The 24,608-nt window shown below is 47.0% G+C and overlaps 2 protein-coding genes across 4 annotated transcripts; one reads left to right on the top strand and one right to left on the bottom strand.

The window, feature by feature from the left end:
* Nucleotides 1–445: 445 nt before the first annotated feature.
* LOC306750392 (fructose-bisphosphate aldolase A-like) lies at nucleotides 446–9,933 on the top strand. Its single transcript, XM_079233807.1, has 8 exons — nucleotides 446–488; nucleotides 2,028–2,144; nucleotides 5,867–6,133; nucleotides 6,436–6,596; nucleotides 6,792–6,875; nucleotides 8,394–8,568; nucleotides 8,658–8,857; nucleotides 9,314–9,933. The coding sequence occupies exons 2-8, from the start codon at nucleotides 2,033–2,035 to the stop codon at nucleotides 9,404–9,406; spliced, it is 1,092 nt and encodes a 363-aa protein (XP_079089933.1). The 5' UTR covers nucleotides 446–488; nucleotides 2,028–2,032; the 3' UTR covers nucleotides 9,407–9,933.
* Nucleotides 9,934–12,523: 2,590 nt separating this feature from the next.
* Nucleotides 12,524–23,367, bottom strand: gps1 (G protein pathway suppressor 1). Of its 3 annotated transcripts, XM_079233294.1 has the most exons (15): nucleotides 23,242–23,305; nucleotides 22,059–22,123; nucleotides 20,989–21,081; nucleotides 18,901–19,082; nucleotides 15,931–16,095; nucleotides 15,526–15,661; nucleotides 15,353–15,430; nucleotides 15,204–15,264; nucleotides 14,639–14,724; nucleotides 14,278–14,372; nucleotides 14,097–14,202; nucleotides 13,940–14,020; nucleotides 13,457–13,594; nucleotides 13,100–13,234; nucleotides 12,524–12,902 (listed from the first exon to the last, which is right to left on the bottom strand). In XM_079233294.1, exons 2-15 carry the CDS (start codon nucleotides 22,089–22,091, stop codon nucleotides 12,828–12,830), a joined length of 1,464 nt encoding a protein of 487 aa, XP_079089420.1. In that variant the 5' UTR covers nucleotides 22,092–22,123; nucleotides 23,242–23,305; the 3' UTR covers nucleotides 12,524–12,827. The 3 variants fall into 3 exon arrangements, with proteins under 3 accessions (XP_079089420.1, XP_079089421.1, XP_079089419.1); XM_079233295.1 differs by lacking the exon at nucleotides 22,059–22,123 and having other exon boundaries at nucleotides 12,524–12,989; nucleotides 23,242–23,367; XM_079233293.1 differs by lacking the exon at nucleotides 22,059–22,123 and having other exon boundaries at nucleotides 23,242–23,367.
* Nucleotides 23,368–24,608: the final 1,241 nt, after the last annotated feature.

Here is a 24,608-nt window from a genome sequence, read left to right as displayed (position 1 = left end):
AAGCAACTACTGACAACACACGTTATGACAACATAATTTTGCTATATCTGATCATTACATGTAGATTTGTTTTCTTGAAGGGGAGACAGACAAAACCTAATATGTGTTTTGTACCAAGGTGAGCTGGTCTTTAATCATAGTGTGTGTATTCATGGTTTGTACCGTTGTATTATTTGGTTTTGTGATGGTTGCGGGCTACTGGAACAGACGTTGTGGCTCAGTATTGTGGGCTCGAGAAGAAGAAGTCTGTGTAGCAGGATGTCTGCGCAACCTGTGATCTGCAAGACAGCGCTGAGGATTATTAACGCCCTTGTTGACAGCATCACAGTAACCGTTGCGTCGTTCTTGTCGCGAGGTGAGCTCTGATTGGACAATGCCCGCTGAGGCCGCGCCCCTTTTCTGTCTCCATCTGTGGCCCTTTCTGTAGCGACAGCAGCTTCCTGCATATCCCCGCTGATTCCAACTGACACCGACCGACCGACTATCTGGTGAGTTGTCTGGTCGCCATCCCGACATGTCAAGCCTTCTCTCTGCTCGTCTTCTCTTCCGTGTATTCGTCCAGCTCGGCAAGCCTTCATCACGCCATTACGGCCCGTAAAGCTCCTCGCTGTTCTTTAATGTCGCCACTATAGAGGAGCTGCTCATGAAGGGCTTCTTCCTGTAGTTCTCTGGCCGCCATTTGTATTTTGGGAACTCCCAAAAAAGTCCTTCAGCTGGCTTGGCAAGGACAAGGAAGTGGCGTCATGAGATGCTGCGACCTTGTAAAACGTTACTACTGTATTACTACTACTGTATTACTTGTAAAGCGTTACTCCTGTATTAATACGTTACTACTGTATTACTTGTAAAACGTTACTCCTGTATTAATACGTTACTACTGTATTACTTGTAAAACGTTGCTACTGTATTACTACTACTGTATGACTTGTAAAACGTTACTACTGTATTAGTACTACTGTATTACTTGTAAAACGTTACTACTGTATTACTACTACTGTATTACTTGTAAAACGTTACTCCTGTATTAATACCAGGGCTCTCAAGTTTTTAAGACGGGTAAGAGTGACTACATTTTACATTTCACCCAGATACAACAGATACGTTTATCTGATTGGCTATTCGTGTAGCCCATCTCTTTTTTTTGATTGGCTGATGAGTGGCACCTCGCGGCAGAACTCCAGGGGATTCGGGGAGACGTGCTTGATTCCTCCATGGTGAGGGCAGCGACCAGGTCATGTTAGCGCGCTGCGGCACATTAAATAGCCTTGAGGTTTTTTTCAGCGTGAGAAATACGATGTGTGGCGGGAGGGCGTGACTTAAGACCGAAATGCGTGACAGTCACGCTCAATGCGTGACACTTGAGAGCCCTGTAATACTACTGTTTTAATACTACTGTATTAATACGTTACTACTGTATTAATACTACTGTATTAATACGTTACTACTGTATTAATACGTTACTACTGTATTACTTGTAAAACGTTACTACTGTATTAATACTACGGTGTTAATATGTTACTTTACACAGGAAAAGTACCTCAAAATACTGCTTTAAAGTAAAAATCCACTTTCATCCTACAGCAATAGCTGAACCATGTTTTTATTGTTGTATTTCTATTACTACTGGGATGACTATCAGTATTTTATTCAGATATCTTTGTGTATTTTAGGAGGATGCCCATGTTCTGCTTTTCTGTTTAGATTTTCATCATAACATTATCGAGGGTAAAATACCTAAATATATATATATATATATATATATATATATATATATATATATATATATATATATATATATATATATATATATATGAAGAGCTCGCAGACCTCACAGAGAAAGTTTGGGACACAAGGAAAAGTTTTCACGAAAGAAAATGTCCTCTCTGAATTGTGCAGTCTTACAAAATCCAACCCCAATATGTCGACAGCGACATTGGGGTTGGATTTTGTAAGACTGCACAATCTCCTTCTGTTTTTCGTTATTAAGAAATGAGTGAATATGAACGTGTCCCTTCTCCCCGTCTCAGCCACCATGACTCATGCGTATCCCTCCCTGAGCACTGAGCAGAAGAAGGAGCTCAGCGGTATCGCTCAGAGGATCGTCGCTGCTGGAAAAGGCATCCTGGCCGCCGATGAATCCACAGGTACGACTACAGCCGAGCCACCAGTGACCTCCCACAGTGACCCACCAGTGACCTCCCACAGTGACCCACCAGTGACCCACCAGTGACCTCCCACAGTGACCCACCAGTGACCCACCAGTGACCTCCCACAGTGACCCACCAGTGACCCACCAGTGACCCACCAGTGACCTCCCACAGTGACCCACCAGTGACCCACCAGTGACCTCCCACAGTGACCCACCAGTGACCCACCAGTGACCCACCAGTGACCTCCCACAGTGACCCACCAGTGACCCACCAGTGACCCCCCACAGTGACCCACCAGTGACCCACCACAGTGACCCACCAGTGACCCACCACAGTGACCCACCAGTGACCCACCAGTGACCTCCCACAGTGACCCACCAGTGACCTCCCACAGTGACCCACCAGTGACCTCCCACAGTGACCCACCAGTGACCCACCAGTGACCTCCCACAGTGACCCACCAGTGACCTCCCACAGTGACCCACCAGTGACCCACCAGTGACCTCCCACAGTGACCCACCAGTGACCCACCAGTGACCTCCCACAGTGACCCACCAGTGATCTCCCACAGTGACCCACCAGTGACCTCCCACAGTGACCCACCAGTGACCTCCCACAGTGACCCACCAGTGACCTCCCACAGTGACCCACCAGTGACCCACCAGTGACCTCCCACAGTGACCCACCACAGTGACCCACCAGTGACCCACCAGTGACCCACCAGTGACCTCCCACAGTGACCCACCACAGTGACCCACCAGTGACCCACCAGTGACCTCCCACAGTGACCCACCAGTGACCCACCAGTGACCCACCACAGTGACCCACCAGTGACCTCCCACAGTGACCCACCAGTGACCCACCAGTGACCTCCCACAGTGACCCACCAGTGACCTCCCACAGTGACCCACCAGTGACCTCCCACAGTGACCCACCAGTGACCCACCAGTGACCTCCCACAGTGACCCACCACAGTGACCCACCAGTGACCCACCAGTGACCCACCAGTGACCTCCCACAGTGACCCACCAGTGACCCACCAGTGACCTCCCACAGTGACCCACCACAGTGACCCACCAGTGACCCACCAGTGACCCACCAGTGACCTCCCACAGTGACCCACCACAGTGACCCACCAGTGACCCACCAGTGACCCACCAGTGACCTCCCACAGTGACCCACCAGTGACCTCCCACAGTGACCCACCAGTGACCCACCAGTGACCTCCCACAGTGACCCACCAGTGACCTCCCACAGTGACCTCCCACAGTGACCTCCCACAGTGACCCACAGTGACCCACCAGTGACCTCCCATAGTGACCCACCAGTGACCCACCAGTGACCTCCCACAGTGACCCACCAGTGACCTCCCACAGTGACCCACCAGTGACCTCCCACAGTGACCCACAGTGACCCACCAGTGACCCACCAGTGACCTCCCACAGTGACCCACCAGTGACCTCCCACAGTGACCCACCAGTGACCCACAGTGACCCACCAGTGACCTCCCACAGTGACCCACCAGTGACCTCCCACAGTGACCCACAGTGACCCACCAGTGACCTCCCACAGTGACCCACCACAGTGACCCACAGTGACCCACAGTGACCCACCACAGTGACCCACAGTGACCCACAGTGACCCACCACAGTGACCCACCAGTGACCCACCACAGTGACCCACCAGTGACCTCCCACAGTGACCCACCAGTGACCCACCAGTGACCCACCACAGTGACCCACCACAGTGACCCACAGTGACCCACCACAGTGACCCACCAGTGACCTCCCACAGTGACCCACCAGTGACCCACAGTGACCCACCAGTGACCCACAGTGACCCACAGTGACCCACCAGTGACCCACCAGTGACCCACCAGTGACCCACAGTGACCCACCAGTGACCCACCACAGTGACCCACAGTGACCCACAGTGACCCACCACAGTGACCCACAGTGACCCACAGTGACCCACCACAGTGACCCACCAGTGACCCACCACAGTGACCCACCAGTGACCTCCCACAGTGACCCACCAGTGACCCACCAGTGACCCACCACAGTGACCCACAGTGACCCACCACAGTGACCCACCAGTGACCTCCCACAGTGACCCACCAGTGACCTCCCACAGTGACCCACCAGTGACCCACCAGTGACCCACCAGTGACCTCCCACAGTGACCCACCACAGTGACCCACCAGTGACCCACCAGTGACCCCCCACAGTGACCCACCAGTGACCCACCACAGTGACCCACCAGTGACCTCCCACAGTGACCCACCAGTGACCCACCAGTGACCTCCCACAGTGACCCACCAGTGACCTCCCACAGTGACCCACCAGTGACCTCCCACAGTGACCCACCAGTGACCCACCAGTGACCCACCAGTGACCTCCCACAGTGACCCACCAGTGACCCACCAGTGACCTCCCACAGTGACCCACCACAGTGACCCACCAGTGACCTCCCACAGTGACCCACCACAGTGACCCACCAGTGACCCACCAGTGACCCACCAGTGACCTCCCACAGTGACCCACCAGTGACCTCCCACAGTGACCCACCAGTGACCCACCAGTGACCTCCCACAGTGACCCACCAGTGACCTCCCACAGTGACCTCCCAGAGTGACCTCCCACAGTGACCTCCCACAGTGACCCACAGTGACCCACCAGTGACCTCCCACAGTGACCCACCAGTGACCCACCAGTGACCTCCCACAGTGACCCACCAGTGACCTCCCACAGTGACCCACCAGTGACCTCCCACAGTGACCCACAGTGACCCACCAGTGACCCACCAGTGACCTCCCACAGTGACCCACCAGTGACCTCCCACAGTGACCCACCAGTGACCTCCCACAGTGACCCACCAGTGACCCACAGTGACCCACAGTGACCCACCAGTGACCTCCCACAGTGACCCACCAGTGACCTCCCACAGTGACCCACAGTGACCCACCAGTGACCTCCCACAGTGACCCACCACAGTGACCCACAGTGACCCACAGTGACCCACCACAGTGACCCACAGTGACCCACAGTGACCCACCACAGTGACCCACCAGTGACCCACCACAGTGACCCACCAGTGACCTCCCACAGTGACCCACCAGTGACCCACCAGTGACCCACCACAGTGACCCACCACAGTGACCCACAGTGACCCACCACAGTGACCCACCAGTGACCTCCCACAGTGACCCACCAGTGACCCACAGTGACCCACCAGTGACCCACAGTGACCCACAGTGACCCACCAGTGACCCACCAGTGACCCACCAGTGACCCACAGTGACCCACCAGTGACCCACCACAGTGACCCACAGTGACCCACCACAGTGACCCACAGTGACCCACAGTGACCCACCACAGTGACCCACCAGTGACCCACCACAGTGACCCACCAGTGACCTCCCACAGTGACCCACCAGTGACCCACCAGTGACCCACCACAGTGACCCACCACAGTGACCCACAGTGACCCACCACAGTGACCCACCAGTGACCTCCCACAGTGACCCACCAGTGACCCACAGTGACCCACCAGTGACCCACAGTGACCCACCAGTGACCCACAGTGACCCACAGTGACCCACCAGTGACCCACCAGTGACCCACCAGTGACCCACCAGTGACCCACAGTGACCCACCACAGTCCAGCTCAGTAACGTGTGTTTTAAACCCCTCCCCCTCCTGCTCCCTGTGCTCCAGGCAGCGTGGCCAAGCGTTTCCAGGGCATCAACGCCGAGAACACGGAGGAGAACCGGAGGCTTTACCGCCAGCTGCTCTTCACCGCCGACAGCCGGGTGGACTCCTGCATCGGCGGCGTCATCTTCTTCCACGAGACGCTCTACCAGAAGACGGACGACGGCACGCTGTTCCCCCAGCTGGTGAAGCAGAAGGGCATGGTGGTGGGCATCAAGGTGGACAAGGGCGTGGTTCCCCTCGCCGGCACCAACGGAGAGACCACCACTCAAGGTACAGGAACAAAATCAGTAACAACTAAATGATCAACAGGTGGTTCACATGACCTCCTGTGGTGTAAATAAGATGTATCAAACAAGCACAGACACGTGAATATTAACAGCTGACTGCTTCCTGACCACAAATGTTTCACTGTGTAGTTTATACCGGTCTTTGAAAGACAGACATTTCTATTTTTTTGAACTATTTCTTTTGAGAAAAGAACTTGGGGGGATCTCATGCATGTTAATCTGTAATACAGTAAACACAAAGTGCTGCGTAGCGATGGAGCTGCTCTCACGGCCGTGTGCCCTCAGGTCTGGACGGGCTCTACGAGCGCTGCGCCCAGTACAAGAAGGACGGGGCCGACTTCGCCAAGTGGCGCTGCGTGTTGAAGATCACCTCCGACACCCCGTCCCAGCTGGCCATCATGGAGAACGCCAACGTGCTGGCCCGCTACGCCAGCATCTGCCAGATGGTGAGCGACTCAAACAGTCCGCACGCGTACGTGCAGACGAGCGCCGCCGCACGAGCAGCCGCTACACCACTCGGCACACGGCTGCCATCGGGCGCCCGACTCGCAGGGTGACGGTTGGTACACAGGCCAGAGGAAGTGCTGTTGTCTCTGCTGTCATGACGATGGGTGCTGTGTTCTCTGCCCCTCCCCCCTCAGCACGGCATCGTTCCCATCGTGGAGCCGGAGATTCTTCCAGACGGTGACCACGACCTGAAGCGCTGCCAGTATGTGACTGAGATGGTGAGTGATGGAGGTCAGCTGGAGCAGACGGGTAACTGGTCTGAGACACAACAACAGATATTAGTCTTCATAAAGGTGAGGCGCAGGAACATGTCAGCATCGCCCTCGACATGTTCTCAGAGAGGAGAGAGAGCAGCAGGCTGCGTGCTTTCACTTTGAGTTGAGTCGTGGGTTCTGCTCCTTCGGAGGAGGATGTTAACAGACACACACAAGGCACTGCAATCAGGAGAAACCAGTCAGATGAGGAAAGACAACTGTTTATTACGAACAGATGAAATGTGATGGTAACGTCTTGACAGAGTCTTTGTGATGGAGGGGCAGCAGGACAAACCCCCTGCGCAGTCCAGACCTGGTGCTGATGATGAGGATGATAGAATGATGAGGTGATGAAGACGGGGTCCTTCTCTGAAGGAAGAGACTGATATTTAAAGAGACAGTAGCAGGATTAAGGGCTAATGATGTCTTTGTGTCGTTTTGCTTTTGGATAGAAGAGACCAGCTGATCAGAACAGCTGATGTCATGATTGACAGCCCAGATCAATGAAAGCATGAGTGAGCATGTGTGAGGAGTGAAAGGCAGGTGTGAGAAATAAACTACCGGCTCAGAGCATCGTCTTCCTGACTGAACTTGGGCTGTAGGATGAGGATGTTTATTGTCATCAAACGAAATTTAGTGGGCGACTCAGTCAGTTCAGTTCAGCTGCAACAAGTTAAGAAGACGTTACTGGTGTAAAACAACACATTTAATAAATATATTTTAAAAAACTAAACACCGGCATCAATGGCTTTAAAGTGACATGAGGGCTTTATTAAAGTGTCGTTTTATTTCAGCATTGTGTAATTAGATCATAATCATTTTGATGGAACTACAAGACTTTACCACCCACAACTGTTTGTTGTGTAAACTCCAGAAATGAGAGAAAGCAAAGGTTTGTACACAACACACTCCTTGAGGGTCAGGTCATCAAAGAGATCTCAGTGCAGCGTCTTCTACAGCAGACGAGTCGTGCTGCTGCTAACCCAGACACCTCCACCATTCATGCTAATCTCTCCAACCGTTGCTATTTGACATCCCATGGAGTCTGAGCAGGGCTCAGCAACCTTTCCCATCCAGAGACATTTTGACCTTTTTTCCACCCAAAGAAATGTGTCTGGAACCACAAAAGCTATTTGATATCACATCTTATAAAGTTCATATAGTCATACAAAAACTATAGTTTGTTGTATTTATGAAATTATAGAACAAGAATGAAGACAATTGTTGACATTGTATTGCTATCGTACCTGTTTATAACTATCAAACGCTTAAGAAGAGGAGGAAAAAAAGTCATGTCTCGATTACATTGAGGTCCATTAAAAAGACAACTATGCGGACCTTGAGTCTTATCTATATATGTGGCTAATGTGGTAGCAATATATGTGTGTGTGTGTGTGTGTGTGTGTGTGTATGTGTGTGTGTGTGTGGGTGGGTGGACAATGTCCTGGTGTTCCATCTCTGCTGTGTTTCTGAACTGTCCAGGTGTTGGCAGCGGTCTACAAGGCGCTGTCGGACCACCACGTCTACCTGGAGGGAACGCTGCTCAAGCCCAACATGGTGACCGCCGGGCACTCCTGCCCCAAAAAGTACGCGCCCCAAGAGATCGCCATGGCAACCGTCAGCGCCCTGCGCCGCACCGTGCCCCCCGCGGTGCCAGGTGAGCCGGCACACCTCTTTGCACGCGGGCCGACCACACGCGTCTCCGACTAGCACCTGACCTTCCTCCTCCTCTTCCTCCTCCTCCAGGCGTCACCTTCCTGTCGGGCGGGCAGAGCGAGGCCGAGGCCACCATCAACCTGAACGCCATCAACCAGTGCGGCCTGCAGCGGCCGTGGGCCCTCACCTTCTCCTTCGGCCGGGCCCTGCAGGCCTCCGCCCTGAAGGCCTGGGGCGGCAAGAAGGAGAACGGCAAGGCCTGCCAGGAGGAGTACATCAAGAGAGCCCTGGTGAGGAAGAGGAGGAGGAGGAGGAGGAGGAAGAGGGAGGAGTTTATGCAGGGTTCATTCTTATGCTCATGGAATTTTAAAATGGTTATTTCCAGGCCTGGAAAAGTCCTTGAATATAATTCCATGACTTGTCATGTGTTCATGTCGTTCATTTGCGCTGAGTTTGAAATAATGAATATGCTTTTAAAAGAAAGACTCAAAATATAAGCAGGCATACATACAGGCATCTATATAAATGTTTATTCTTTTAATCAAACTGTTGTCTCATTCATTTGAGTCATTTAAGGTTTACTGTATGCTCTGTGTTCTCATTGGTAGTTTAAAAACTACATTTACTCACTTTTTACTGCTTACACCCAGACTTTGGTTTTAAAGTCCTGGATCCACCGGTCACAATGAGTTCATGTGATTCCACCCCGGCTGTAAGGACCTGTTCTCTGCTCTGTTCCTCCTCAGAACAACAGCCAGGCCGCTCTGGGGAAGTACGAGGGGTCTGGAGAGCAGGGAGCCGCTCAGGAGTCTCTGTTTGTGGCCGACCACGCCTACTGAAGTCTGCCAGGCTCTTCCTCTCACTCCTCTCTACCACATTAACACACGTTAACCAGCCATGCAGTATCATTCCATTAGAGCCCAATGAGTTCCCGGGTAGAAAACCATTAGAAAACTACAATACCCATGAAGCCCAGTACAGATGCTTCAGCCCTCTCCTCCTTTGAGGTGGACAGGTGTAGCGTCAGTGTTGGGCCCAGTCCTGATCTCACCCTCACACTGAGTGTGATCCCGTCTAGTCTGAGGGTTTAAGCCCCGTGTTGAGGATCTCAAGACAGTTCACTTCATCCCTGCTTACCAGGGGAGGCTGCAGGGTTCAGGCCCCGAGGTGGAGACCAGGACTCGGCCCGACTGTACTGTGTGATTTTATTTAGTGTTCGTGTTCTTAAGCACCAGAGACAGAAGAGTTGCTCTGCAGAGTTGTCCTCTTAGTGACATCGTGCCTTCGTTATCCTGCTGGAGGACTTAGTAGTGAATATGCAATATTGTAGTATACACTGTTGAGATATTCTAATAAAATATTCCATAACTAACGGCGTCCTGTGTTGTGTATCAGTTTGCTGCCGTGGGAACACACTCAGTGTGCGGGGCGAGTTCTGATGTTCATTCTTACGCTCATGGAAAGCCTGGAACAGTCCTTGAGTTTCAAACGGTTATTTCCAGGTCTGGAAAAGTCCTTGGAAAAAATAAAATCCCCAAAGTTTAGTAAAAGTCATGTAAATGTGTTATATTCATGTGTTCATGACGTTCATTTACGCTGAGTTTGAAATAATGAATATGCTTTTAAAAGAAAGACTCAGAATATAATCAGGCATACATACAGGCATCTATATAAATGTTTATTCTTTTAATCAAACTATTGTCTCATTCATTTGAGTCATTTAAGGTTTACTGTATACTTTGTATTCTCATTGTTAGTTTAAACACTACATTTACTCACTTCTCACTGTTTACACCCAGACTTCACTAAATGCTTGTGATGGACATTTGCTTTAAAGTCCTGGATCCCCTGGTCCCTGTGTGCGTGAACCTGCCTCTGGGCTCCTGAACAGGGAATCAGACCCTCGGCTCTGGAGCTTCACAGCTGACATGCCAGTGGTTCCAGTCCAGCTTTGATAGCAGACACTGAGGGAAGAGCTCAGGAACGACCCGCCTAGTGTTGACGTGTAATCGCAGTAGAAATGTGTCTCATAGCTCAGAGCTTCATCCGGTCAGGTTCCTACACGTATTTTGGGTTCTAACACGTCTCATGCTGCTTCCCCTCTGTCTGAAAAGCTGCTCTAGAACCGTCGCTCTGAGCTCCTCCTGGAGAAGCGTCTGCTCCGATTGGATGGGCGAACAATACGGTGACCTTCTTCTTGATCACCATGGTTACCTAATAAACTGAAGCAGGTTATGTTGGTAAGAGATCAACCAAAACTCATTAGATAATATTAGTTAATCATGATCCAGACTAAAGTCTTTAAACTGACACACTTCAGTGGTTTCTGTCCGTTCTGCGTTCAGTTTAAACTGACTTTGAATCAGCTGCTAGCTTTCCAGCAGACTGGTCCTGTTTGTGATTGGTCACAAGTCACAGGTTGATAACCAGCGTCGTAGGTCTGTGCTGGTTGGGTTAGTTAAGCCACACACCCAAAAGAACACAGTCTGGTCTCAGTTCGAGGTTGGACCCAGAGACCCAGGAACGGGACGCTCATCCTGTGGCTGCTTTGAGCCTCCGTCACACCACAGCTGCCTCTGGTCCAGTGCCAAGGACCCTGAACCCTCAGTGTGGAGGCTTCAGGGCTCGATGGTGTAAATATGAAGGGCAGCACTTTGCTGCAACATCACGTGACTACATAAACACAGTGTGTGCAACTGTGTATTTATTTCATACTTTTTATTCTCTGACTTGAACGTCTTCCAAGTCATTTTAAATGATCTAAACAAAATGTTTGATGAATGTAAAAAAAAAATTATATATTTTCTGCTTGCATTCCTCAGATTTCATGTGTTTTTATGTCCCATCTTTAATCCGTAATGTAAAAGGTATTTTACCACACGCCTCTTTGTTTACCTTTTTTTTTTTACTCCATTCTTCCATTGGGAACTGATTTTGATTTGATGAGAACTGCGTGTTTAACGTCACATTGCTATGAACTGTGGGTAATTTCCTTAGGCAAAGGGAACGGAAAGGGTTCATCAAGGGTCAACATGTCGGCCAGAGACTGAAGCGCTCTACGGTGTGACAGCGGGGCAGAACCAAACCCTCAGAGCCGTGACGCTCCAGGTGGAGGGTGGGACTGGACCTCAGACGCTGTTGTGGAGCAAATTGGAAACAGCTGCAGTTTAACTGGAGTTTATTCCCCAACTCAGGTTTAAACTCATCTTAGACCTCAAAGGGCCAGTGTGTAGGATGTATGTGGCTCTATTAGCAGAAATGTAATATAATATTAATAACTGTTTTTATTAGAGCATATTGAGCTGAAAACTAACAATTGTGTTTCATCATTTTGGAGTGAGCGCTCACAGCTACATCCTCATGGTACACCAGCGTCTCTACAGCAGCCCAGAAGGGACAAACCAAACACCTGGAGATGTCCACGCTGTCACCTGAAGCCCCAGCCGCCTGGTGTTCCTGGCTGCAGTCTGCAGCCTCACCACTAGATGGCAGCACACATCCTGTTAAACATGCAGCGAGAGGCTGACTGAGCAGCGCTACTTTAACTCTGTGGTTCTCAAACGTTTTGTCACGCCCCACTTTGGAGGAAGAACAATGTTCGCGCCCCACCGCCCCAACTAAACGGTCCAACTTTGTGACTCCTCCATCTGTGCTTTTATAAATAATAGAATAAAGAAAATTGAAATCCCTTTCAAGTAAACCAGATTGCTCCATCAGACAAACTAATAACATCTGCATCACTTTGTTAGAACAATGCAAATAAAAATCCAGCTGTGCAAAAAAAAAAAAAAAGTACCTATTATGGCTCCAATAACCTGTTTTGCACTAAATATCTTTTCATAATAACAATAACGTTCAACCTGTGTAAAACAGAATGAGTGCCGGTGTGAGCGTCACGTGGGATCATATTAGAGCTTTTAGCAAAACGCCAAGAATCTGCACCAGGGAGCGCATGTCAGGTAAATGGTTTATTTTAAAATGGTTTGTTATGAGGCCTCCATCACGTGGAGCAGAGCAAAGTGCGTCTCCAACCAGGAACGTGCAACTTAAGTGCTGCGCATTCTTCAAAACATCCACAGACTACCAGAGGACTTCCCATTGCACCCGGTGGGGATCAGAACGTGACAGTCTTTATACAGCGGGGCGTTTCTGTCCTGAGAGGAACAGGAAGTGGGCGGGGCTGGGGTTGGTTTTGGTGAATGACACGGAGGCCCCTCCCCCTCCGGCCTGTCAGTGCAGACTCTGAAGAGGCCTTCCTGCTCACATGTTGGTGCTCATCCGGGTCTGGCTGTTGGCTGGAGTCAGCTCACCCTGGCTGCCCTCTCTGGGTGGAGACTGAGAAGAGGACACCGATTCAGTTCAAAACAACCTCCACTCCTCGGATTCTGTGTGTCCGTATCAGCACTTTTCACAAATGAGAGCCTGTGGAGAAGACAGGCAGCCGCTCCATCACTCGTGAGCTATTACTGAATTTACGTATTTTGACTTCAAGCTTATTCTCGACCTTTAGAAAGTCTAAGCCGTGCTCCTACCTTGACGTGGATCTGGTTGCGCAGCACGGCGGCGCGGAGGATCATGGCTTTGGCTCGTCTCTGGAACTCTTTGCCCATGTGGATCGACTTCTCAAACGTGGTGCTCCTCTGGTCCACGTCCCGCGCATACAGGATCTACCAACAAGGACCCGGTCAGAACGGCCCCACTGACACGGTGCTCACTTAAGCGTGTGTGTGTGTGCGTGTGTGTGTGTGTGTGTGTGTGCGTGTGTGTGCGTGTGTGTGCGTGTGTGTGCGTGTGTGTGCGTGTGTGTGCGTGTGTGTGCGTGTGTGTGCGTGTGTGTGTGTGCGTGCGTGTGTGTGTGTGCGTGTGTGTGTGTGTGTGCGTGCGCCCACCTTGCTGTGGGAGTCGATGCGGGCGTTGATGAGCCCCTCCAGGATGAGCTGGGTGAGCTCGTCCTCCAGAGCGGCTACTGTGGTGTTGAAGGCCTGAGCCATCTTAGTCATGTCTGCTGACACGTAGGGGCTGAAATACTGAACACACGTTTATTATATAGTACGTTGTGGAATATACGAGGAATTTGCAAGGTGAAAGGTGCATTACAATAAACAGATAAATATGGTATATAACATAAAGATAACAGTACTTTACAACCAGTATATATTATAAAATAAAAGTGTATTTGAATAAGAACAGATGTGAACGGGTGTTTGAAATAGCAGCTGGGAAGCTCTGCTCTCATACAGCGGCTACAGCTCCTGTCCAAGAGGATGTTTGAGCCAGATTTTGAAGAAAAGAAAAGAAGCTCCAGGTGTTCCTGAGATGCAACGGACAGACGGACAACCTCACGCCTTAATGCAGAAGCCTAAACGGCTCACCTGGATGAGCGCTCTGTTGCGGATCTGGCTGTACAGCGTCTTGACGTGTGGAGCCAGGTACATGTCCAGCAGGAGGTTATCCTGGAGAACACACGGCACATACATCAGTCCTGTGCTGCCTCAGCCATGTTGTTACTAGTACTACCAACACACTCACCTTCATCTCATCCAGCAGCTTCAGACAGGACGCATACTTTGACTCGTAGAACTTGAAGATGATGTCACGGATCTGAGGTTCCAACTCTAGAAATAACTTAAAGGAGCTGAGGACAGAGAGGAAGATCGTCACCAAACCGTCGAGTCATTAAACGCTTCATCGTCCACTAAGCTCCTCCCACCTGCTGGAGATGACGTTACGTTGGAGCTCCTGTCTGTCAAATGTGGCCAAAGCACACAAGCCTCCGTACACAGCGACGTTGCTGGGCGACAGGAGCTGCAGGACACACACACACATTACACACACGATACACAGCTGTTTGTGTTTCAGAAGTCGAGTGGTACAGAAGACTCACACGAGTCACGTGATGATCTGATGATCTTCCATTTCATTTGTGGCATAGTTTATCATTTAATCTAGACTAGATAAAACATGGGATTCAACACATGTTCCCCCTCAGGGACTGCAGAGGCACCATGTTAGCTGCAGGTGGAGTGTGTGTGGAGTGTGTGTGGAGTGTGTGTCAGGATGACTTCACTCACCTCTGGACAGTCACAGTGGTCAAAGGAAGCCTGCAGGAAGCATTTGGCAGCTGGTTTATATTTCCGAGAAGCCAACTCCGCCAGCCCTGAAACGCCAACAACGCAGCTCAGACTCCGACAACGTCCACAGATGATCCATTAGAGCTCCATGTAGAGCCGTCATGGCGGCAGCAGCTCTACATAGAGCCGTCATGGCGGCTGCAGCTCTACATAGAGCCGCCATGGTGGCAGCAGCTCCATGTAGAGCCGTCATGGTGGTTGCAGCTCTACATAGAGCCGTCATGGTGGTTGCAGCTCTATATAGAGCCGTCATGGTGGCAGCAGCTCTACATAGAGCCGTCATGGCGGCTGCAGCTCTACATAGAGCCGCCATGGTGGCAGCAGCTCTACGTAGAGCCGCCATGGTGGCTGCAGCTCTACATAGAGCTGTCATGGCGGCAGCAGCTCTACATAGAGCCGCCATGGTGGCTGCAGCTCTACATAGAGCCGCCATGGCGGCAGCTCTCAGGACATGCTTTATTCATAACAACATACGTGGAGCCCCTGACAGCAGGAAGCGTGTTACCTGCAGCACACTTTAACTTGGTGAGGACGGCTTGGTTCTGGCTGTCTCTCTCTCCTCTCTGCTAAACAAACAGAAAGAGAAACAACTTCAAGGCGTTGGTCATCTTAGTAAAGACCAAACGGTGTCGTGAGGTGAAGGCCTCGGCTCACCTCTGCGATCTCTGGTGTGGATTCTGCTTTGTTGACGTAGCTCAGCACATGGGACCAGTTCTGGAGGTAAACGCTGACCTGAGGACAGAGGACAGGGTTCACTCCTTCATAGTTTAGTCTAATTGTTGAAGCCCTCCACCACCGGCTGCTCCAGCGTTACTGCCACGCTGTACCTTGATGACGTTCAGACACATGTTAATGACATGCTTAGCACTGGTGCAGTAGTCTCTGGCTCGGGAGTAGCACTTCAGGGCATTGCTGAGGTCTCCACAGTCCAGGTAATGGTCCCCCAAGTCATCGTGACCTCTCCTGGGGAAGGCAGGGGAGACGGACACACAGGGTCAGGCACATTCTGACCAGTGGATTTCCATGACTTTTCCATGAGCTGACGGAGTTTCTGGTGAACATGTGTAATGTGGTCTGATTTTTCAGCACCGAAGACGAGCACGAAGCAGAGCTCTATAGAAACAGACCATCTTCTCTCTGATGGAGGTCATATAGAGGCCTCCTTCAACCATGAAGCCGACGTGGGCTCACCCGTCATGGCTGCTCATCTGCAGTGAGAGCATTGATCTTACCTGATGCTCTCTTTGATGGAGTTCCCCTTGTAGTTCTTCAGATCCGTGTCCAGCTTCTCCAGTTTGAGCAGAGCCTTTTTCCTCGTGGACTCGGCCCAGGCGGAGTCCAGGGGAGGAGGAACGGCACCGGCTTCTGGTACCGTGTCCGGGACGCCCTGCACTTCCCTAACAAAACAACAACGACACAACAGTGACACTCCATGTCGACAACATGAGAGAACGGGTTACGCATCAGACTGGAGCTACACTGTGGGCCCTCCAGGACACACATGTGTTCATAGGGCTGAGCTAGGGCCTGTAAGCAGCCCATAATGACATGTAAATATATATCACATTTAAACAAATAAACAATATTGAGCAACGGTGGGCCATGACCTAAGCTCCAATAAATAAACTATATGACCTAAGCTCCAATAAATAAACTATATGACCTAAGCTCCAATAAATAAACTATATGACCTAAGCTTCAATAAATAAACTATATGACCTAAGCTCCAATAAATAAACTATATGACCTAAGCTCCAATAAATAAACTATATGACCTAAGCTCCAATAAATAAACTATATGAACTAAGCTCCAATAAATAAACTATATGAACTAAGCTCCAATAAATAAATAAACTATATGAACTAAGCTCCAATAAATAAACTATATGAACTAAGCTCCAATAAATAAATAAACTATATGAACTAAGCTCCAATAAATAAATAAACTATATGAACTAAGCTCCAATAAATAAATAAACTATATGAACTAAGCTTCAATAAATAAACTATATGACCTAAGCTCCAATAAATAAACTATATGACCTAAGCTCCAATAAATAAACTATATGAACTAAGCTTCAATAAATAAATAAACTATATGAACTAAGCTTCAATAAATAAATAAACTATATGAACTAAGCTTCAATAAATAAATAAACTATATGAACTAAGCTCCAATAAATAAACTATATGAACTAAGCTCCAATAAATAAATAAACTATATGACCTAAGCTCCAATAAATAAACTATATGAACTAAACTCCAATAAATAAACTATATGAACTAAGCTCCAATAAATAAACTATATGACCTAAGCTCCAATAAATAAACTATATGACCTAAGCTCCAATAAATAAACTATATGAACTAAGCTCCAATAAATAAATAAACTATATGAACTAAGCTCCAATAAATAAATAAACTATATGAACTAAGCTCCAATAAATAAATAAACTATATGACCTAAGCTCCAATAAATAAACTATATGAACTAAGCTCCAATAAATAAATAAACTATATGAACTAAGCTCCAATAAATAAACTATATGAACTAAGCTCCAATAAATAAATAAATAAATAAACTATATGAACTAAGCTTCAATAAATAAATAAACTATATGAACTAAGCTTCAATAAATAAATAAACTATATGAACTAAGCTCCAATAAATAAACTATATGAACTAAGCTCCAATAAATAAATAAATAAATAAACTATATGAACTAAGCTTCAATAAATAAATAAACTATATGAACTAAGCTTCAATAAATAAATAAACTATATGAACTAAACTCCAATAAATAAACTATATGAACTAAGCTCCAATAAATAAACTATATGACCTAAGCTCCAATAAATAAACTATATGAACTAAGCTCCAATAAATAAATAAACTATATGAACTAAGCTCCAATAAATAAATAAACTATATGAACTAAGCTCCAATAAATAAATAAACTATATGACCTAAGCTCCAATAAATAAACTATATGAACTAAGCTCCAATAAATAAATAAACTATATGAACTAAGCTCCAATAAATAAATAAACTATATGAACTAAGCTTCAATAAATAAATAAACTATATGAACTAAGCTCCAATAAATAAATAAACTATATGACCTAAGCTCCAATAAATAAACTATATGAACTAAGCTCCAATAAATAAATAAACTATATGAACTAAGCTCCAATAAATAAACTATATGAACTAAGCTCCAATAAATAAATAAATAAATAAACTATATGAACTAAGCTTCAATAAATAAATAAACTATATGAACTAAGCTTCAATAAATAAACAAACTATATGAACTAAGCTCCAATAAATAAACTATATGAACTAAGCTCCAATAAATAAATAAATAAATAAACTATATGAACTAAGCTTCAATAAATAAATAAACTATATGAACTAAGCTTCAATAAATAAATAAACTATATGAACTAAGCTTCAATAAATAAATAAACTATATGAACTAAGCTCCAATAAATAAACTATATGAACTAAGCTCCAATAAATAAATAAATAAATAAACTATATGAACTAAGCTTCAATAAATAAATAAACTATATGAACTAAGCTTCAATAAATAAATAAACTATATGAACTAAGCTCCAATAAATAAACAAACTATATGAACTAAGCTTCAATAAATAAATAAACTATATGAACTAAGCTCCAATAAATAAATAAACTATATGAAGTTATCTTTAATAAATAAACAAACTATATGAACTAAGCTTCAATAAATAAATAAACTACATGAAGTTATCTTTAATAAATAAACAAACTATATGAACTAAGCCTGAAGTAAACAAAGAAAGCAGAGCTGACAGAAGTATTGTCAGATAACAGAAGGGCTACAGGCAGCAGAGGTTAACAGAAGAGAGAACACGAGACCCGTTCAGGACTAGGAGACATCATTTAAGAAATGACGATACCGGGACCAATACCAGCACCACTAGCTGCTGGACCAACACGTCCTGGGTCACCTGCCGTGTTCCCTGTAGTGCTTTAAAACTTTCATGTAGTAGCACCACCTGAGCGGCTCAACGCTCTGGTTACCAACACAAGGCGAGTAGAGAAGCCGTGCCAGAGCCTCAACCTGGCATCCCGTAGCAGAGCAGCGGCAGCGTCACCCTCTATTGGTGTAAAGGCATGAATGGGAACGTTGGGTTAACAGAGGCGACTAGAATACCGTGAGGCCTCTGTGAGTTTGCGGTGGATCTCCTCGTAGGTGTCGACGTTGAAGGTCCTCTGGACGAAGGTGAGGGCCATCTTCAGGGCCTCCACCCGAAGCTGAGGGCAGTGCTCAGCGATGAACTGGAGCCTCTCGATGCGCATCAAGCCGCTGTAGCTGGTGGCATACTGCTCCAGGTCCTGCAGAGAGGGACAGGTGAGCGGTGGCAGCACAGCGGGAAACCTGCAGCTCTCACATGACATCACACTGTCGCTGGATAGGCCGTCAGATTGAAGTGATGTCGTAGTAGATCCACTGGATTTTGCATATTTGGGTTAAAGTTAACGTTGTTTTCATGAATTATTAAATCTATAATTATTATGTTCCGTACCGTCGTTGAAAAGTTTGACCTCTTTGAGGCCTGAGGTTTGTGCGTGACTATGAGGGAGTTAGACTGTCTGTCCACAGCTAGTCAGCAAACTGCATCGTAACGCGAGTGTCTATTTAGAGCTGCATGCGCAAGGACCTCTCAGAGTGACTCACGCTTTCTTTAAACACAGTTATTAAGTGTTTGACGAGGCGCTACAGCTCGGGTTGTCTTCATTCAATCCAACATTACAGCAGTGGTCTTTCCAGACTCACCTGGAGGAGATCTGCACTCAGAGTTCAACTTTCTAATAGTTTTGTGTTGCACAGAAGACAAATGTTTGCCATGCACTGATTATCAAGTTAAAGAATACAAATGCCCATAATTCACTGCACCTCTAGCCTGCGACAAGGCAAGAGGATGAAAAGTACTCCATGATGTTCTGTGTTAATGAGGAACATTACTTGTAGGTTGCGTCTCCTTCACAGGAGCACAGGACCGCACCAGCTTGCCTACAACTCTGAGAAATACTTCTGGCCAGTACAGTAAAACGACACTAAAACTCCTCATGTCTCATATTTTACAAAGTCAGAGAAATAAAGTGTGTCCTGGTCATAATCAAATTGTGAAATCGTACTGTATTTCGGAAATTCCAAATTCATGAAATAATAAATGTACCCCACAGAAAAGCGCATTATGCAAACCTAGGTATTTTTGTACTCCATGACGTTGATGAATTGCCACGACAGCGTCATGCAGAGAATTGTTCCCTTTGGACAAACCGTTACACTGGCCGTTTCTCAATACACAGGTACGGACTTGTGAACTTTTAGGGTCTGGACTTGGAGTCTGGACTTGGAGTCTGGACTTGGAGTCTGGACTTGGGAGTACAGACTCTCAAAGACAGGAGAACGCAGGACGGTCTTTCTGCAATTGGAACAGCAGCTGACTTGATGACGTCACCACCTCAGCTGTTGTTGTCATTAGTAAAATAAAAGTATTTTTACAGTCAAACAAAATATGACAACCCTGCTCTTTTTGTACTGGTTTCACAGACATACACATATCATTGTGTGTGTGTGTGTGTGTGTGTGTGTGTGTGTACATACATACATACATGTAGATATAATATGTTTTATATATACTTCTATATTTATATAGATACACATAAATGTAGATATAATATGTTTATAAATGTGTTTTATATATACACTTCTATATTTATATAGATACACATATAATTGTATATATTATATATATCCCGTGAGCAGGACCTCAACTCGTCGGCGCATCTTTTTAAGTCGGCCGATTCTTGAGAAAGCGACCACAGATTTGATGCTTAAACAACTAACTTCTCGCTGAAAACATCCTAAAATTAAACTAAAATTAAACAACGGTAGTATTCAGAGAATGTCAACTTTCAGTTATGAGTTTTCTCATCCGTCATTGTTCCCCGTTTGCTGGTCCGAAATGCATTCTGGGATATTGGCTCTCTCAAGAACGCTCAAGTCTGCTCTGATGCATCCTGGGTAAAATGGGCGGATCAAGTCACATCCGGGCATTTTCACCGTTCTTGGCGAGAAGCGGACTTTTGAATTGGACCAGTACTTGAACCGCGACTGATGACGTTTCACGAGTCCAGAGAACACGAGTACAGAGAAACGGCTATTGTGTGCTACCATCACGGGTTAGTGTGAGGGTGTGTGTGTGCGTGTGTGTGTTTATATGAAAGTCAGTACCAGCGTTGGGTTCTCCACTATGTAATTGGCGTCCGGAGCATTCTGCTGGTCCTCCTGGGGGTCTGCGTCTATCTGCATGGGCTCCACAGACCCCTGAGAGAAACACACCACACACAGAGGTCAGCAGAAAGCACAACAAGACATGATGCACATTATAGCGGGGAAAACATATTAAAAAAAAACGGTAATATAATATACATGTTTCGGTAGGACAGTCCTCGACAAAAGGAATTCCTAAATCAGCTCACACTCACATTCCACTGATCTGTAAAACTGAGTTTCTCCACAAAGAATCACACCACGGCACCGCTTTAAATCTTTGTGTTTCACAGAAATGTGCTCATTAGTTTCTTGGAAATAAGTCATTCAGTGTAAAAAAATAAGCAGGAAAACAACAAGCACAGTGAACTGTGTGCTGCAGGTGCCGATCCAGCAGCTGAGCTACGTTCACATGCACAGGATCGACTTCTGGAGCTACTGTTGATGTTGGCTGGTGGACCTCAACAAGAAACCTCTTTGAGAGCCAGGAGCTGGTGATAGAACATCCCTTTGCTCATCATTAGATGTTCACTGGGGTTTAAAGCAATGAGTTCTACTATTACTGAACCTCACTACAATAATAAAAGAGCTTCAAGAGCTAGTTCACCTTCCTAATGGCAGATTGGGGAATGGCGGTGTGAGAATAGATTGTACTGTAAATGTTCTACAGTTGGATAGAACGTGACGTAAACGATCATTTAAACAGTGGCATAAGTGACTCACAGCAGGTGTTCAGCCTGGTTCTACATGGGATGCATGGTTGGCAAGGCAAAAGGAGCACACAGGGGTCTTAAGAGGTAGCCGGCGTCACCGCAGATGCAACAACCGCTATGTTATCATTTGCTTGGTTAGCCTTGTAACACGCCGCCTTTAGGAGAATAAACCCGTAGAGTTAGTATGCGTTAGTGCTGCATGTGTTACCACATGTACACGGCTCATTAGAGACGGGCGTGATGCCGAAGCTCCTCTCACTCTGGTGCAGTGCACGGGTTCAATACATTGTGTTCAAGCTGGTTTTAAATGAAGAATACCACGAGACTGATGGCGTCCGAAGCTTCAGACATCACGGGTACTTCAGAAAGCGCTTCAGTCAGTTCTACAGTTTTTACAATTCAACAGAGATTAGAATAACAGAGAGATGGCAAAGTAAACAACAAAGACAGGATCAGATGTATGATAACATTTCCACCATAGACCAAGTCATAATGTGATCAAGACAACAGGCTCATTCAATGGATAGCACTTCAAATTAAGACTCATAGGAAACGTAAATGAGTTAAAATACAGAAGCCCACATTGACACTAAAAAATATATTCATTATTCATGTCGGCAAAACATGTTATATCTAGTCTTTAGGTACAATGCCTTATCAAATATAGATATCTTACTGTAAAATATTGCACAGACAGGTATATGTGTGATGGAACAAGTGTTAGCTTGCAGGCTACTTTGAGACGATTTCCCGGTGTTGTGGGGCTTTAGCTCGGGCTATGCTAAGCTAGGACTTGGAGCTAATGGGACACACTGCTAACAACAGGAAGTTGGCTAGCAATGCTAGCGTATGGTCAACACAAGCTGCTCTTCAGCCTGGGTTGGGTTGTGCCTGAGAGTCGAGCTGAAGACGTGTGCGCGTCCGGATCAGCGGTACCGACTCCCGGGGAGCGCTGTGGCCCGTTACCGTCACAGCTACGCGGAGACCGTCACCGCGTCCAGGCGATGGAGGCCTTCAGTCAGCTGTTAGCCTGCAGCTCCACACTCCATTAGACAAACGCCCAAATTCATCCGTCTAGCTAGTGAACGTGCGTGCTTTTAAACCCTGTCATGTCAACAATGGGCCGGGCAGTAACGTAGAGAAGCTAGATGGTCTGTTTCTCCTGCGCTGGTCTTCAAGTCTCACTGTAACGTCAGGGACCGACAGTGACGTTACCTTTGACAACAACGCCAATTATTTCAGCTAGTGATTACATCAAACTACGTGTGTATACATATTGCGTCGTAGACGATTCTTACGCATTATCAAACATAACGACCGCACGGTGTCTTACGTAGTGTTAAACTGTGGCCATTAACCATGAACTGAACTGGAGCTGAAGTTTATTTAGCTATCTTAAACTAGCAAGCTAACGTGAACTGCTAACATTAGCTAAGGTTACGCCGCTGCAACGGAGATGGTCTGGTAGGAAACGACAGAAACAGCGAAGGTCAAGACTTACCTGGAAGTTAAACACTTGCAGAGGCAAAGGCATCGTATTTATTTCGGACTTCGATTAATTGATGGTTATTGTTAGAGATCATACAGATATTGATGTGCGGCGTGCACTCTAGCAACAGAGTCTCTAGTGGGCGGGGCCTGACATGCTGCTCGCTACGGCTCGCGGGAAGGCTCAGTTGGCGTCGTCGTCGTCGTCTTCTTCTTCTTCTTCGCTTTAAGGTGTGCTACAAGTCAGCTTTACAGGCGCACGTCCTCGTCCACCGTACCAGAGAGTCCACTGGAGATATTGAATTAAGGCCTCCCTCCGAGACCGTGTGGGTCCGCCTGTAACAACCTATCAACCCGTTAGAGATGGATGGGAGGGAAGGGCCCACCAATATTTTGAGAAAACCGAGCTGTCACTATCAATATTTGAGCAAACTCGTTTGCGTGGTTTGCATTATTTTTTTATTATTATATATAAATGTAAACAAAATCCACTATATTTATAAAATAAAATTTATAAATAGATTTCTGACTTTATTCATTCAGCTGAAGTTCGAGAGAAAATCTATTTATGTATCTATTTATTTCCCTATTAAATTCTCTGGTGGTAGACAATTATCTCTCTCTCTCTCTCTCTCTCTCTCTCTCTCTCTCTCTCTCTCTCTCTCTCTATCCCGTGAATGCTGACGGGGCGTCTTGCTATCCATGCTGCACGTCACCGCTCACAATCCCCATAATCAATGCTAATAATAGGCAATAAGCTATCAGTGGTGTTCAGTTCGTTCACTTGCTTGAGTTCAAGTCTGGTTCATTTAAATGGCAGGATCTGAGGAGAGCAAATAGCAACAACATAAAGGCTAGCATACAAAGTATGAACAGTAAAAGCGCTCATTACAGCATTATGTAATGCTCTATGACCACATCATTGACGGTAACACGTCCTCAGCAGTAGAGGACACATGGATGAACTTTGGAAGGCACTGCTCCTAACGGCGGCATTCGGCGCGTGCGTCTTGTAGTAAATGACCTGCTTCTCTCGCGCCGCTCCAGTCAGTGTAAACGGCTGTGAGCGCGCGCGATGGAGATGCCGTGTCGTGACGTAACAGAGGCGCGCGCAGTCAGAGGGAGCAGGTGGATGTGTGTGTGGCGGTAAATGCGCTCTAGTTTTTTCCCCTTGAGGTCCTTAGGACTGTTTCAACATTACTGACTGGAACATACCAATAACAGACCATACGCATTGACGACATTCTTATTAGGACGCTTCGCGCGCGCACAGTTGTGTCTTCTTCGCTGGTTTGAGAGACTGCGGTAAAAAAAAAAAAAAAAGCCGGCTGCGCGTTCGCGAGCTGTAACAGAAACTTTAATTAATCTGAACGAGTTTAT

The sequence above is a fragment of the Taurulus bubalis genome (genome assembly GCF_910589615.1).
Source record: "Taurulus bubalis genome assembly, chromosome: 17".
NCBI lineage: Eukaryota > Metazoa > Chordata > Actinopteri > Perciformes > Cottidae > Taurulus > Taurulus bubalis.
Note: the sequence above shows the minus strand (reverse complement) of the source record. Positions and strands in the feature narration are given on the sequence as shown.

Bases quoted from the DNA above. Each gene is read 5' to 3' on its own strand.
- LOC306750392 (XM_079233807.1), top strand. From the start codon at position 2,033: ATGACTCATGCGTATCCCTCCCTGAGCACTGAGCAGAAGAAGGAGCTC. The intron at 2,145-5,866 runs GTACGACTACAG...CCTGTGCTCCAG, and splicing joins GGCCGCCGATGAATCCACAG to GCAGCGTGGCCAAGCGTTTC. The intron at 8,858-9,313 runs GTGAGGAAGAGG...GTTCCTCCTCAG, and splicing joins AGTACATCAAGAGAGCCCTG to AACAACAGCCAGGCCGCTCT.
- gps1 (XM_079233293.1), bottom strand. From the start codon at position 23,274: ATGCCTTTGCCTCTGCAAGTGTTTAACTTCCAG. The intron at 14,373-14,638 runs GTGAGTGAAGTC...TGTGTCCTGCAG, and splicing joins ACCACTGTGACTGTCCAGAG to CTCCTGTCGCCCAGCAACGT. The intron at 12,903-13,099 runs GTAGGAGCACGG...TCCTCTTCTCAG, and splicing joins GCAACCAGATCCACGTCAAG to TCTCCACCCAGAGAGGGCAG.